The sequence below is a fragment of the Bos grunniens genome, chromosome 13, assembly GCF_055505025.1.
Source record: "Bos grunniens cultivar Pamir isolate PY7600 chromosome 13, Bosgru_T2T1.0, whole genome shotgun sequence".
In the NCBI taxonomy this organism is placed as follows: Eukaryota; Metazoa; Chordata; class Mammalia; order Artiodactyla; family Bovidae; genus Bos; species Bos grunniens.
The window spans coordinates 57415072-57431574 of NC_141177.1; the positions used below are offsets into that span (position 1 = coordinate 57415072).

At 37.8% G+C, this 16503-nt stretch overlaps 1 protein-coding gene across 3 annotated transcripts in view; it reads right to left on the minus strand.

Annotated features, from left to right (window-relative positions):
- GPR158 (G protein-coupled receptor 158) overlaps positions 1-16503 on the minus strand; it is a 305034-nt gene that overhangs the window by 119068 nt on the left and 169463 nt on the right. For all 3 annotated transcript variants that reach the window (XM_086334348.1, XM_086334349.1, XM_086334347.1), the window contains one exon: positions 11820-12043. In XM_086334348.1, the coding sequence (XP_086190474.1) occupies positions 11820-12043 (224 nt within the window). The remainder of the gene's footprint in view (positions 1-11819; positions 12044-16503) is intronic.

Genomic DNA, 16503 nt, shown 5'->3' on the forward strand with positions numbered 1-16503 from the left:
ACGAGTGAGTAACTTACAAGTTTGCTTCCATAGTGCCAGAACCATATGTCTAACATCCTTTCCCAGCTCAGCAATTTATCTCAAGTGCCTATAGGATAAAGTCCAAAATGCTCAGTCAGGCTTTTCAGGATTCATACTGAAATATTTCAATTTTCCCAAATGTGTCATGGGCTCTGTAATATCTTCGCACATATGTTTGTCTGCCTGCCAGCTTGTCCCTCTCACTTCCGATGCCTCTGACCAGTGAAATTCATTTTTCAAGATTCTTCTCATGTATCACTTCTTCTCTGATGTCTTCTCAGACCAGCCTTCTTAGACCATCCTTTGTGTGTGTGTGTGTGTGTGTGAGTTGCTCAGTTGTGTCCAACTCTTTGTGACCCCATGGACAGTAGCCTGCCAGGCTCCTCTGTCCATGGAGTTTTCCAGGCAAGAATACTGGAGTGGGTTGCCATTCCCTTCTCCAGTAGGGTCTTCCCCACCCAGGCAATGAACCTGAGTCTCCTGCACTGCAGGCAGATTCTTTACTATCTAAGCCATCAGGGAAGCTCCAGACCACCCTTACCCACTCTTATTTTATACTGTCACTTTCTGTACATATCCATATTAATAGCTAACATTTATTGAGCATTTTCCAGGGATCATTAATTATAATAAGTTTATAAGCACTGCACACACTGTAATCTTTACCACAATCTTATAAGATTTATTATTATGTGACTCATTATTCTGAGATTTATTATTATTATCCCCATTTTGCAGAAAAGAAAACTGAGACAAAGAGAGCTGGAAGCTGAACCTAAGGTTTAGGAGCTCTTTAGTGTGAGGCCAGGAGAGGCACCTACATAAATGGACTCTAGAGCCTGTGATCGTAATCACTATTTCCTGCCTTGCCAAGCACTCAACAAACTGCAGGACATGTTTTCATATACTTTCTATTTCCTTATATTCATTTACTCATTAGATTGGGAGCCTGTCATGGGCAAGGCAGTATCAAAATCATCTTTTAAAATCTAGCTAAGTATTCATGAATAAGTAGTTAATGAAGGCATTAATTTATAATTGTGCAAAGCACTTTGCTTCCATGGATCTAAATTCCCTGGATCTTCCAGGATCTAAATTCCCTGGATCTTAAAAATGAAGAGCCAGGGAATTTAGAAAAGATAGATTGGTCTCTCAGAATATGTTTCAACTGGCAAAGAATTTAGTATATGAGTACACTAATTTTTTAAAGTTATTTTTAGCATACTTAATATGTAACTGGCTTTACCACTCAAATAAGCATAAATAAATGTAAGTGTCTCAAAAGAGGAATGGTGCTGTGGTATTCATTAAGCATTTTATGTCTCTTAAGGCATACACAAATATGTTATAATCTCTCTAGCTGTTCATCATAACTCATAATTAGTTATGCTGCCACCAGATGGAGTAGGAGGCTATTTAAATGACACTTCTTAAGAAGCACAGAAAAGAAGACTTCTCTTCAGCTGAACTATTTTTCTTCCCATACGTACCCTGACCACCACTCTGACATTTACATTTATACATTTACATGCACACACATACCCCTAAACCATTACACACAAGTTGCTCCTTGAGTCAAGGCACTAAGGAACGCTGTTAAAATGCAAAACCATGTAGTGATACAAATGAGCAGAGATGAAGAAGGCATAAATCCATTTAAATGGTACCACATGAGGACTTCCCTGGTGGTCCAGTGGTTAAGACTCTGGTACTTCCATTGCAGGGGGCCAAGGTTTGATCCCTGGTTGTGAAACTAAGATCCCACATGCATAGTGTGCAGGTTATCATGCAATAACTTAGTTTATTCAGTTAACTAGTAGGCACTAAGCAATAATGATGTATAGGACGTGTAGAGTTGTGATGAGGCACAAAGAAATGAGAGAAAATGAAGAATGCATGCTAACCTAGAACTTGGATTACTACTCTTGGGACCAGAGTTGGTGACATCTACTTTTTAAAATTTAAGAAAAAAACAAACAAACTGTATTGTAACCATATGACAGATAGGCTTAGTTGCTTAGTCGTGTCCGACTCTGTGACAGTACAGCACAAAAGTTAAGAGTTAAAATGAGTTACAAAGTCAAACAGATCTGAATTGTTGATCTTAGGTTCCCCAAATAACAGTGAATGGGTTTCTTAAATTCTCTATGCTTTTGTTTATTCAAATATAAAATGAGGATAATACCAACATACATGTTGGCTATAAGAATTTTACAACTCTAAGGTCATAGCCTATCATGTCATATTACTTCATTTTGATCACAACACTTATTAGCCACATGATACAATCTTCTTTTTCTTTTATTGTCTATCTCCACCAGCCCCACATTGGAATATATAATCCTTAAGGGCACAGATGATATTTGTGTTGTTCATCACTGCATTCTCAGTCTGGTTCAAGCACTCAACAGATGCTCAGCAGGTGGATGATGAATGGAAAGAAGGAATGGAGGGAGGTAGGCAGAGAGGGAGGGAATGAGAAAACAAGGTGAAAGGAAGAGGTGAAAAAATGAAGAGGGCTAAAATAAAACTTTAAAAATGGCGGAAATGTGCTAGTGAATGTTGATTAAACAATGACATTAAAGTTTCTCCCATCATTTAGCATACTCTACATGATCACTTTCCTGGGCCCCATATTTAAATGCATGGATGGCCTAACCCAATTTTGAACATGTAATTGTCCCCAGTTTGTCTATACTATAAACAGTGCTATGAAACACACATATACACCCTGACTATATTTTTAAGTCCCCATGCACCTATATGACCAGTGTGTTCTCTTGGCAAAAACTCTATTAGCCTTTGTCCTGCTTCATTCCATACTCCAAGGCCAAATTTGCCTGTTACTCCAGGTGTTTCCTGACTTTCTACTTTTGCATTCCAGTCCCCTATAATGAAAAGGACATCTTTTTTGGGTGGTAGCTCTAAAAGGTCTTGTAGGTCTTCACAGAACTGCTCAACTCCAGCTTCTTCAGCATTACTGGTTGGGGCATAGGCTTGGATTACCGTGATATTGAATGGTTTGTCTTGGAAATGAACAGAGATCATTCTGTCATTTTTGAGATTGCATGCAAGTACTGTATTTCAGACTCTTTTGTTGACCATGATGGCTACTCCATTTCTTCTAAGGGATTCCTGCCCACAGTAGTAGATATAATAGTCATCTGAGTTAAATTCACCCATTTCAGTCAATTTTAGTTTGCTGATTACTAGAATGTAGACGTTCACTCTTGCCATCTCCTGTTTGACCACTTCCAATTTGCCTTGATTCATGGACCTGACATTCCAGGTTCCTATGCAATATTGCTCTTTACAGCATTGGACCTTGCTTCTATCATGATGGTGTGATCACTCACCTAGAGCCAGACATCCTGGAATGTGAAGTCAAGTGCACCTTAGAAAGCATCATTACAAACAAAGCTAGTGGAGGTGATGGAATTCCAGTTGAGCTATTTCAAATCCTGAAAGATGATACTGTGAAAGTGCTACACTCAATATGCCAGCAAATTTGGAAAACTCAACAGTGGCCACAGGACTGGAAAGAGTTTTCATTCCAATCCCAAAGAAAGGCAATGCCAAAGAATGCTCAAACTACCGCACAATTGCACTCATCTCACACGCTAGTAAAGTAATGTTCAAAATTCTCCAAGCCAGGCTTCAGCAGTATGTGAACCGTGAACTTCCAGATGTTCAAGCTGGTTTTATAAAAGGCAGAGGAACCAGAGACCAAATTGCCAACATCTGCTGGATCATGGAAAAAGCAAGAGAGTTCCAGAAAAACATCTATTTCTGCTTTATTGACTATGCCAAAGCCTTCGACTGTGTGGATCACAAGAAACTGTGGAAAATTCTGAAAGAGATAGGAATACCAGACCACCTGACCTGCCTCTTGAGAAACCTATATATAGGTCAGGAAGCAACAGTTCGAACTGGACATGGAACAACAGACTGGTTCCAAATAGGAAAAGGAGTACATCAAGACTGTATATTGTCATCCTGCTTATTTAACTTATATGCAGAGTACCTCATGAGAAACGCTGGGCTGGAAGAAGCACAAGCTGGAATCAAGATTGCCGGGAGAAATATCAATAACCTCAGATATGCAGATGACACCACCCTTATGGCAGAAAGTGAAGAGGAACTAAAAAGCCTCTTGAGGAAAGTGAAAGTGCAGAGTGAAAAAGTTGGCTTAAAGCTCAACATTCAGAAAATGAAGAGCACGGCATCTGGTCCCATCACTTCATGGAAAATAGACGGGGAAACAGTGGAAGACTTTATTTTGGGGGCTTCAAAATCACTGCAGATGGTGACTGCAGCCATGAAATGAAAACACGCTTACTCCTTGGAAGAAAGTTATGACCAACCTAGATAGCATATTCAAAAGCAGAGATATGACTTTGCCAACAAAGGTGCATCTAGTCAAGGCTACGGTTTTTCCAGTGGTCATGTATGGATGTAAGAGTTGGACTGTGAAGAAAGCTGAGTGCCAAAGAATTGATGCTTTTGAACTGTGGTGTTGGAGAAGACTCTTGAGAGTCCCTTGGACTGCAAGGAGATCCAACCAGTCCATCCTAAAGGAGATCAGTCCTGGATGTTCACTGGAAGGACTGATGCTGAAGCTGAAACCTCAATACTTTGGCCACCTCATGCGAAGAGTTGACTCACTGGAAAAGACTCTGATGCTGGGAGGGATTGGGGGCAGGAGGAGAAGGGGACGACAGAGGATGAGATGGCTGGATGGCATCACCGACTCAATGGATATGAATTTAAGTGAACTCTGGGAGTTGGTGATGGACAGGGAGGCCTGGCGTGCTGTGATTCATGGGGTTGCAAAGAGTTAGACACAACTGAGAGACTTAGCTGAACTGAACTGATGCATCTATATGATTTCTTCAGTACAGAGTTCTCGAATTGAAACTTGTGCATTTTATGTTTATTAAACAACACCCCAAATCTCATCCAAAAGTTTCTACCAATTTACACAACCATCAACAATGTACTGGAACACTTAATTTCTAACATTTTACCAACATAGGGACTTATTGTTATATATGTATATGTCATTGTTTGAATTTGTATTTCCTTATTACTCACGGTTATAGACAATATATTTTTATGTTGTTTTATAAATTGCTGATGGATATTTTTTGCCAATTTTTCTATTGGATATTTTTCTATTTCATATTGATTCTTTAGAGAGTTTTATCTGTTCTTAGAGTGAGAACATTAATCCTTTGTGCCATCATATCATACCAAAACACTTTTCTCCAATTTGTTCTTTAATTTTGTTTTAATTATTTAATGTTATACTTAGTCCTAAAGTTCACCCTTTACAATTCAAAATCCTAGTGACCAGGAAAACTAGACATTCTTTACTGCTAACAAAAGTAGCTTTAAGGAAAGGTAATCTATAAGTGAGTTAAATAATTTCCATAGTAACAAGAGGAAGAAAAGATTTGAATCTCTAAACTCAAGCAGGGAGACTCAGCTCTACTCAGAGCTCATAAAACATTTTCTTGTTAACAGGTACACTAGGGGATGCATGCTGTATGCTGAGATGAAGGCCATAATTTTTTAAGATCAAATTTCTTCTGGCACTTTTATTAATATACACCACACATACCTGTCAGAAGAAAAGTAAAAATGAATAAGAGTTGAAAGTATTATATTTTATTTGAAACGCACTTGCCTTTAAATATTTAGGGAAAAGAATCTGTCAAAATACATTTTAGACTGTGCCAAGTTCAAACTACTGGAGGACTGGCTAGTAAATTATGGAATGGGATAACTCTTAGTAAACTCATTATATCTTGGATAGATAGAACAGTTCATCATCTGTAGAAATCCTGAACTTTGATAGAATTCTTTAAGAAGTGAGACAAAATCCTTAGACAAATCCTTAGACAAAACAGTTTTATAGCCATGCTTCCCGCAAAGGCCCTCCAGCATCAGTAGGTTTTTTTCCTTCACTTGTCCCCTGAGCCTGAAACTCCTAGTCAAGGAGAGAAGATATGTGCTACTTATGTCATTAGTTTCCCTGATAATACCTATGGCTGCTAAAGTTAGCCAATAAAGCAATCAGTTTGCAGAATAAATCCATTTGCTGCCTCCGAACCCTTTTTAACAGTTCTCCAATAAACTGCTGGAAGGTGGCAATCGTGTTTTAGCTCAAGTCCCACTCATCATTAGAACGATGACTAATCCTACTTTAACAGTATCTGTATTTTAAATAGGAAGGCTTCGAAGCTTCCTGGAAAGCTGGAAAGTTTTCAAGACTAAAACACGTGAAGCACCAGCACTTTGGGCACAGTGGCTCTGATGTTTGGAATAGGGCGGCTTAGGGCAGGCTTCCTCGGTCACACTCTGCCCTGCACCTGATTATAAGCCTGGGGCTGGGCCTTCAGGCTTCTTATGTCCTAAGGAAGATCATTTGAAAGTTAATTCAGAAATCATTTTTAGGGATTTCCTGGCATTCCAATGCTTAAGACTTCACTTTCCAATGCAAGGGGTGTGGGTTTGACCCCTGGTTGGGGAGTTAAGGTCCTGCATACCTTGGTGGCCAAAAATCCAAAACATAAAACAGAAGCAGTATTGTAACAAATTCAATAAAGGCTTTAAAAATGGTCCCCATCAAAAAGGAAAGAAAGCAAGCATGATTATACATCTCTAATTTTCAAGCCTAGCGCTTCAAGTTTCTTCATATATATACTTAAATATACTCATGGAAAGAAAAAAATATGTAAATAATATCAGGCATCATATTATAAAATCAAACATTTCAGTACAAATGATTACTTCTTGTATTCTCACCTTCTATAAGAACAAAACTGTGAAATTAAACGTTGTGATACTTTTGCCTTTTGGTAACTCTTGGAATGGCTGAGAAATTCTTTCAATGAATGGGTCCTTATATACAAGTAAGACATAAAAAAATTCACCTCACAGGAGCTAGTGTGATAAGGTTCCTATTTGTAGATTCAGTACCCCCCCTCCAAATGGCTTACTACATGAATCATGCTAGATTTTAGAGTATATACATTATTGCTGTTGTTTTCCAAACTCTTGAGTGTCCCCATTTTACATGAGATAAAAGCCATTTAGAGAGAATGATTGCTGGTTAGGTACATAACATGTAACCTTAGGGTTACACAACTAGAAAACGAAAGCCCTAGGATTTTAACTCAAACTTTTTGACCCAAAACCTTTGCAATATAAAAAGGGAAATAAAACACAAGGAACAACTTTACAGAGATTAAAACCAGTTGCTGGATTTTAGAATATCATGAAGGTAAGGACAGCAGCTTTGACAGTGCTGAAATCTGAAAGAGTGAAGCAGAAGACAAACTTAGAAGCTTCTTAAAACACAAGGAAATATTTAAAAGATAATACAGTGAGAATATGAAAAAAACAAAAAAAGCCTGGAGACCCAACCTATACTTAACAGGAAGTCCTAAAAGAGAAGCCTAGAAGAACTAGAGCAGCAGAGATAATATAAGAATTAACACAGAAGAGATTTCCCAATATCAGAAGAAAGCTCAGTATGAAATCTAAGAGTAAGGATCATATTTTTTGCAAACTCAATGAAGAAGAACCATATTATGATGATAAAAGTAAAGAAAGAAGTCAATAAGCATTCAGATGGGAGATTTTGTTCCATAAAAGACAAAAAGTGGGCAATCCTGGAAACTGTCAAAAATGTTCAGTTCTAAAAGATATACGAAGCAATGGAAGCAATAATAGAACTCTGAAAAATATATAATCCCCAAGTTCTTCCCTAACAAAGGTGTTGTCATGTAAAAGCCATAGTTGGTGGGTGGGTCAGATAAAACATAGGTACAAAGTTACCCTTTTCTGAATAAACTTGAAGATACAGATATTTAATAATGATAAAAGATGAGTCAAAGTTAGAACTCAAAGGCAAAAAAATCACATTTTGAAAGGTCTTATGATGAGCTACTAAACCAAATAAACATTTGGAAGAAGTCCAAATCATAAATCTAAATGCAGTGAGAGCCAAACTATATTAAAGAACTGCTTTCCCTTTGAAACTAATGACGGCTTTTATTGAAAATTGACTGAAATGAATTATAGATTAAATGTAGTAAAATGGGATGGGGGAAATGAGGAAAAATAAAAGTGCCAAATTTCTCATTTACATTCAGAAAAGTGGAGTGAAAAATAAAAGAACCAAATTTCTCATTTATAGTCAATAAAGGAGAGTGAAAATAAACGTGATATTGTGTGATATTTTAAGAGTTCAATAGAATTAAAATGTCTGGTAAGAGTCAAGCTCAACATTGTAGACCTCAGGAAAACGGAAACGGAGGGAAATATTATCTATCATAAACCGATGAAAATACATAACATCATCTTATGTTCAGTGTAAAAGTTGGCCAGTATTAGAACAAAGTTTCAGAAGAAAATTTTGTAAATTTTTGTAAATTTTTCTTGGAAAAATTTATAGAAGTTTTCAGAAAACTGTGGAACTTCTATAAAACCCCTATAGCCAGCTGCACTGAAGATACTGGTTCTTAACATCGAACCATTCTATTCTTTTTCATGTATTATGCTACACCTCCCTTCCATAGATGTCAGAGAAAATGAAATACACAAAAGAGCTAAGCATAAAAGGAAAACCACAGACTTGTTATTAATTCAGATTATAAAAGATAATATATGAGAGTATCCATATAATTGAGACAATACGAATCATAAAATCAATTTGTAAAAAGTGACATATAAGGGAGACAAAAGTTTGAAAATTACAAAACACTGCTGAAAGAAATGAAGGAATACATGAATAAATATAAAGACATCCTGTGCTCACAGATTGAAAGACTTAATACAGTTAAGAGGACAATCTAGCCAAAGGAATTTACAGATTCAATGCACTCCCTACTAAAAAATTCCAGTAACGTTTTGACAGAAAAACATATCCTAAAATTCAGATGGAATCTCATGAGACTCAAAAATGACCTTGAAAAGAACAAATTTGGAGGCTTTACACATCCTAATTTCAAAACTTACTACAAAGTTACAGTAATCAAAATAGTATAGTCCTTACATAAAGGCATAGATCAAATGGAACAGACTTGAGAGTCCAGAAATAAACTCACATGTGTGTGGTCAAGTGATCTTTCATCAAAGTGCCAGGACCACAAATGGGGAAAAGATATTCTCTTCAACAAACAGTGCTGAGAAAATTAGGTATTCAAATGCAAAAGAAGGAAGTTGGGCCCTTAACTTACAACAAATACAAAAATTAACTAAATCTGGATTGAAATCTAAATGTAAGGCCTAAAATGATAAAATCCCTACAAGAAAACACAGCAGGAAAGCTTCATGACACTGGCTTTGGGAATGATTTCTCAGATATGACACCAAAAGTACAGGCAATCAAAGAAAACATAGGTAATTAGAGTCCATTAGAACTTAAAACTTTTAGGCATCAAAGGAGAGGTAAAAGATAACCCATGGGATGGAAGAAAATGTTTGCAAGGCATCTATGTGATAAGTGTAATATTCAGAATACATGAAGAACTCCTACAACTCAGCAATGAACAACCAACCAATTCAAAAGTGAGCAGAAGACTCAAATAGACATTTCTGCAAAGAAGATATACCAAAAAGCACATGAAAAAATGCTAGACTGCCACTAACCTGTAGGAAAATGCAAATCAAAACTACAATGAGAATTCACTTCAGATTGATTAGGATGGTTATTATAAAACAAGCAAACAATAGAAAAAAAAATAGTAAGTGCTGGTGAGGATGCAAAGGAATTGGAACCCTCATGAATTGTTGGTGAAAATATCAAGTTGTCTGGCCTCTGTGGAAAATAGTTGCAACCCCATGGACTGTAACACACCAGGCTCCTCTGTCCTCCACTATCTACTGGAGTTTGCTCAAATTCATGTCCATTGAGTCAATGATGCTATCTAACCATCTCATGCTCTGCTGCCCCCTTCTTTTGCCCTCAATCTTTCCCAGCATCAGGGTCTTTTCCAATATTATTCATCAATGAAAAAAAAAAGCACTAGGTGGCTCAGACAATAAAGAATCTGCCTGCAATGCAGGAGACATGGGTTCAATCCCTGGGTCAGGGAAGATTCCCTGGAGAAAGAAATGGCAACTCACTCCAGTATTCTTGACTGGAAAATGCCATGGACAGAGGAGCCTGATGGGCTACAGTCCATGGGGTGGCAAGAGTTGGACATGACTTAGCAAATAAACCACCAAAAGAAATGAAGTTCTGATACACACTACAACATAGATAAATATGCTAGGTGAAATGAGCCAAACACGAAAAGACAAATAGTATAAAAGTCCACTTATCCGAGGTACTCTGAAAAGACACATTTATAGAGACAGAAAGTAGAATAAAGGTTACCAGGGATTAGGAGAACAGGGAGTTGTTTAATGGTTACAGAGTTTGGTTTGGGATGATGCAGAGGTTCTGGAAATGAACAGTGGTGATGACTGCACAGTGATGTGAATGTATTTAATGCCACTTAATTGTACAGTTAAAGATGGTAAATTTTATGTTATGTGTATTTTACAATAAAAAAATAATACATTGCTCCTTTTCTTACCAAAATAGGCATTAGAACATCATAATTAGCCTAGTAGAATTTCAGCCACATTCTACATTAAAACATCTAATTTTCCAAACCAAAAATGAGCACTTATAAAATCACTTGTCAATTAATTTCTAATTTAAAAAAAGACATTATTACAGGACTGGAAGGGAAAATATAAACTGTACTATGTTCCCTTTAAAAAATGACTATCACTATTTTTTCCAAACCACTGAGCTCAAACAAAACATGTTAAAATAGTACTAAGAATAAATCAAGCAAAAGATTATTTTCAGAAGTGGAATAAGCTGTTGTACCTTCCGGTATACCTTTTTTCTTAGAAATTTTCACTCAAAAATAAATTGTACTAACACTTCACATTATTAAGCTGTAAGAAGCTATGCTCTCTCTTCAGAATAGCTAATAGGAAAAGATGGGACTTGTCATAATATTTGGTAAAAAAAAACCGATAATTTCTAAATATTTAATATTCAGGATATTTAAAATACTATTTTAAAAATTGCCACTGCTTTAGAAGAACTTGCTGAGCTCAAAATCACTCACAGTTTATTGACAGATTTATTCTTTAACCCAGGACAAATACATATAATTATTTCCTTAAATGTTTGTCCCCAGAAATTTAATTTACTCTGTGGTGTTGTATTATCAGCCTCGACCAAAAACATAGTAGAATCTAGTTTGTGTTTAAAATGATACAATGTTAAATAACCTTTGACCAATGATTGCTGGTACCTACCAACTAGAGTTGATACGTTAGGCAGGAGCAAACCTCATTGAACTTAAGATACTCATAACGAGACTAAATAATCTGGTTTTAGAGCCTGCACACTTATCCGTGAAAAGCAATACATATCATAAAGCTTTCTACACATGAAAAAAATTAATGCTATGTTGGGAACTGGCTAAAGAAATTCTTCAAGAAGCCAAAGAGATGATATAAAAGAATCTTTTGAGGTTTTTGAGCTTCAGGCTAAACAGGGAGAAACATTCTGCAGAAGAAATTGTCATAATAAAGTTTCATATTTTTCAATTCCTGTTTCTCCTGAGAAGCTAAGGAATATAACTTTCATACTCTAGTCGTATTATAGAAAGACTTTGGCTTAATAGAGAAGCGATTAGGATTTGGAACAATTCTATTTGCCTAAGAAGAGGTCAGTTCATAATAAAAAGGAAGATCATAACCAGGGTACCTGGGTTTACCTTGGCTTTGCGAAAGCGGTAGACCACCAGCATGCTCACGAAGTCCAGCAGCATACACAGGGCTTGAAAGGAGATGATAGCCAGTCGCAAGTACTTGTCTTCCTGGACAAAGCAGGGGCTGTCGTCAGCACAGTAGGGGCAGCCCTCGCTGCACGGCAGGCAGACGTGGACTTCTTCTGACACATCCTTGGCACTTTCTACAAAATGGTGATCCGGACCCCTTCCTGAAAATTCCAAATAAAACCAGTGTCACTGCACCTTGGAAGCAGGTGAGACAGAATCAAAACACATCCTCCCTTCTTCATTCCTTTTCCCTCTAACTAAAAACCTTTTTTCAACCTTCTTGCTCAGAGAGTTACTTTGCCTTTAGACTCAAACAAAATTCTTTTCATCCTTTTGATTTAAAAAAAAATGTCATTTGGAGCAATTGAGGAAAATTAGCAAAAATGGAACTAAATCTCCTCAGAGGCAGGGAACAGTTTTCTGTCTTTATTTCACTATCTTCCACTCCCTAATGGAAACTCCCTATGGTCACAAATCATATTCTATAAGTATTTGCTAAAGAATTAACCAGAAAAAAAAAAAAAGGATGAGAAAGTTGTATCATTCCTGTACCAAGTAAATATACACAACACTTTTGGAACCTCTTGACCTAGATGGCACAGAATCTGAAATGAGGCTTTGACTGCTCTTTAATCCAGCAGGGATTTCATCCACCAAGTTCATTAGGTCTAAATTGGATAAAATGGCACTTAATCGACAGTTGTTCAGTGTGCAATTGCCTAATGATGCTGCATCCTCTGCCCAGAGGACAGTCCATACTTACAGGCTATCGTGTAATTTCCCACTCTGCACACCCATAGGACATTTCCACACTATTAACTAACTGCTGTTACTGATCTACCTTTAGTTTTGGATTCTTATGTCTTGGTTATCAAACTTAACTTAGCCCTGAAGCCCAAGAAGTAAGAATTCTCTCTAAATGTTGAGTTGGCAATGCTCCGTCACTTCAGTCATGGCCAACTCTTTGTGACCCCATAGACTATAGTCTTCCAGGTTCCTCTGTCCATGGGATTCTCCAGGCAAGAATACTGAAGTGGATTGCCATGCCCTCCTCCAGGGGCCTTCCCAACTCAGGGAATGAAACCATGTCTCAGGTCTCCTGTGCTGCAGGTGGATTCTTTACCCACTGAGCCACCATTTAGTGCTGACAAATATGCAGTTAATAATATACACTTAAAAATCCTCAAACCTATTTCCAATCCTGACGTCAACATGAAAGACGTGAATATGTATTCAGTTTAGTATATAACATAAACACAACTTTGACTGACTGAGGAATTTGAAAATTTGTTCTGGTTAACAGAATTTTAAAAACACAAAGTTTAACAGAAAATCTTTATTACTTTCAACTCCTGTTCAGTTCAGATCAATCATTCAGTTGTGTCTCTTTGCGACCCCATGGACTGAAGCACACCAGGCTTCCCTGTCCCTCACCAACTCCTGGAGCATGCTCAAACTCATGTCCATCAAGTCAGTGATGCCATCCAACCATCTCATCCTCTGTTGTCCCCTTCTCCTGCCTTCAATCTTTCCCAGCATCAGGGTCTTTTCAAATGAATCAGTTCTTCACATCAGATGGCCAAAGTATTAGAGCTTTAGCATCAGTCCTTCCAATGAATAGTCAGGACTGATTTCCTTTAGGATGGACTGGTTTGTTCTCCTTGTAGTCCAAGGGACTCTCAAGAGTCTTCTCCAACACCACAGTTCAAAAGGATCAATTTTTCGGTGCTTAGCTTTCTTTATGGTCCAACTCTCACATCCATACATGACCAGTGGACTCCTGCTGAAGGTTCACAATCTTTATAAAATATATTTTTGTCTTCATTTCTTCACAATAGCAGACGTAATTGAATATTTTTTTGTTGGTGCAGGATATACTACTGCTTAAAACTCTTCACTCTGTTACACAGTGAAAAGTGTATGAATTTCAGCATCCAGCAGATAAGGCTCCCGTTTCTAGACAGCTCTGAGACATTAGGCAACTCACCTGACCACTTTGGGTCTTAGCTTATTTCTGTATGAAATATGAATTGCTGTGGTATTAAATGCAATAATGTATGTAAATCACAATGCCTGGCTTTCTCTTCTTCTCCAAATCTGGGAGATGCAAAGAGAAATTAGGAATCCATTGATGTTTTAAAGAAAGGCATTACTGCTCAAAAACAAGCAGGTTACAAGAAAGAACTGAGATACAGAGGCAGTCAGTGGGAATAAGCTCCATTGCAGACAGGTTAAATTTGATGTCCAACTCCTTGTTCAGGAGAAATATACAACAAGAAGTGAGAAATAATGCAAGACTAGAGTCTGGGAGAAGAATCAATGTCAGTGAAAGAACCCACAGAGAGCTCTGGGGGTAGACAAACTATTTATTAAGGATTTCAAAGAGGGAGAATCTAAACAGACATAAGTTTTCACAATGTCATAGGAGAAAATGGATTTACTGGAACATGCTGGAATGTGATCAGAGAGGACACCTGAAGGAAGACTATGAAGTTTAATGATTACTGGATCCTTCATTGACCTTTAAGACAGTAGTTTCCAGACAGTGGCAGAGACTGAAATTAGGTTGTCAGAGCCGAAAGAATAAATATATGATAAAAATAGAATATAGTTTCAATAAATGTTCCATTGAATAAAAAAAAAATTGGTCTTGCAGAGCAAACAGACACAAGCAATCAACAAAACAAGTAAGTAATTTAGTCTGTTAAAACTGAGCGGTGCCAATAGAGCCAATATTTTATAATAACTATAAACAGAACATAATCTTAAAAAATTGCAAATCACTATTTTATACACCTGTAATATGTAATATTAGACAGCATCTATACTTCCATTTAAATAAATAAATAAAGTTTGAATAATATTAAAACACATACACCCACATCAAGTGAGAAGTGCAGAAAGGAAAAATGAGTGGAACAAGGTCAGGGCAATCAGACATGCCAGAGTGAGAATTACAATTTTAAATTAAGTGGTTAGGATAGACCTCATTCTATAGGTGATATCTGAGCAAAGACTTGAAAGAGGTAAGGGAGTTAGCTACTCTGACCTGTAGCCAGTACAAAGATCCTGAGGGGGGTGCATACCTGGCACATAGAAGGAAGTACAAAGAGTCTGGTGTCACTGGAGCGGATTGAGTGTGGGGCAGTGTGGTGGAAGGCAAAGTCAGAGAAGTAACAGGTCCAGATCATACATGGCACCCTGGGCCACTGTAAAGGCCTGGATTCTTCCCTCAGTAAAACAGAGAGCCACGGCAGGGTTCTGAGAGGGTAAGTGACATGATACGCCTTACGTTGTTAAAGGATTACTTTGATTATGAAGAATATACTGCAGCAGGTAAGGGTAGAAGTGGGGAGATTTATAAGAAGCTGATGAGAATAATCCCAGAGAAGGAAATGGCAACCCACTCCAGTACTCTTGCCGGGAAAATCCCATGGGCAGAGGAGCCTCATAGGCTGCAGTCCATGGGGTCGCTAAGAGTCAGACACGACTGAGCAACTTCACTTTCACTTTTCACTTTCATGCATCAGAGAATGAAATGGCAACCCACTCCAGTGTTCTTGCCTGGAGAATCCCAGGGACGGGGAAGCCTGCTGGGCTGCCATCTATGGGGTCGCACAGAGTCAGACACAACTGAAGTGACTTAGCAGCAGCTGTTGAGAATAATCCAGGTGAAACTTGACAGCTGCTGGGGCCACAGTGCAACAGTGAAAGCTAGCTGGATTCAAATGAATTTTGAAGGTGGAATCAACAAAATTTTCTGATGAGCTGGCTATGGAATGAAAGAGAAAGAAAAGAATCTGGAGTGATTCCCAGGTGTCTGGTATGAACTAGTGGATGGAGGAAGTTGCTACCAACCAACATGGAGAAGAATGGTTGTGGGCCAGTCTTTGGAGAAGACGGCAAGTTCAAACTTGACATTTCAGTGTGAAAATATCTACTAGAGACCCAGGTGATAATGTTAAGTACATATCTTGCTATATTGGGTTTGGAATTTGGAAGAAAGGTCTAGAAGGAAGATAAAGATACAAAGGTTACGGGAATTTAGACAGTGTTTAGAGCCAAGAGAAGGAATGCAGACAGGGAAGTCTCCCAGGACATGCCAGTGTTATTGCCACACAAAATCTTTAATCACAGAAAACTTTCCTTGGCTGTGACTCATATTTTTAAAGGGCACTGTATTATTTCTTTCCACAACTGCAAACATAAAAAGCTTCAACAGAAAAGCAAGCAACCAACCAACCAATAAATATTTTCTCTGGATTTAAATATGACCTCCCACCAAAAGAGCTACAGCTGCGGTCCTGGTTTGGGTCTTCCAAAAGCAGAGCCTGAGACAATGACCTGGATACAGATAACTTATTTGGGAGGTGATTTACCATATGACCCTGCAATCCCACTCCTGGGCATATACCCTGAGGAAAACATGGTCCAAAAGGATACATGCACCCCGATGTTCATAGCAGCACTGTTTACAATAGCCAAGACATGGAAGCAACCTAAATGTCCATTAACAAATAAAGATGTGGTACATATATACAATAGAATGTTACTCAGCCATTAAAAATAATGAAATAATGCCATTTGCAGCAAAATAGATGGATCCAGATATTGTCATACT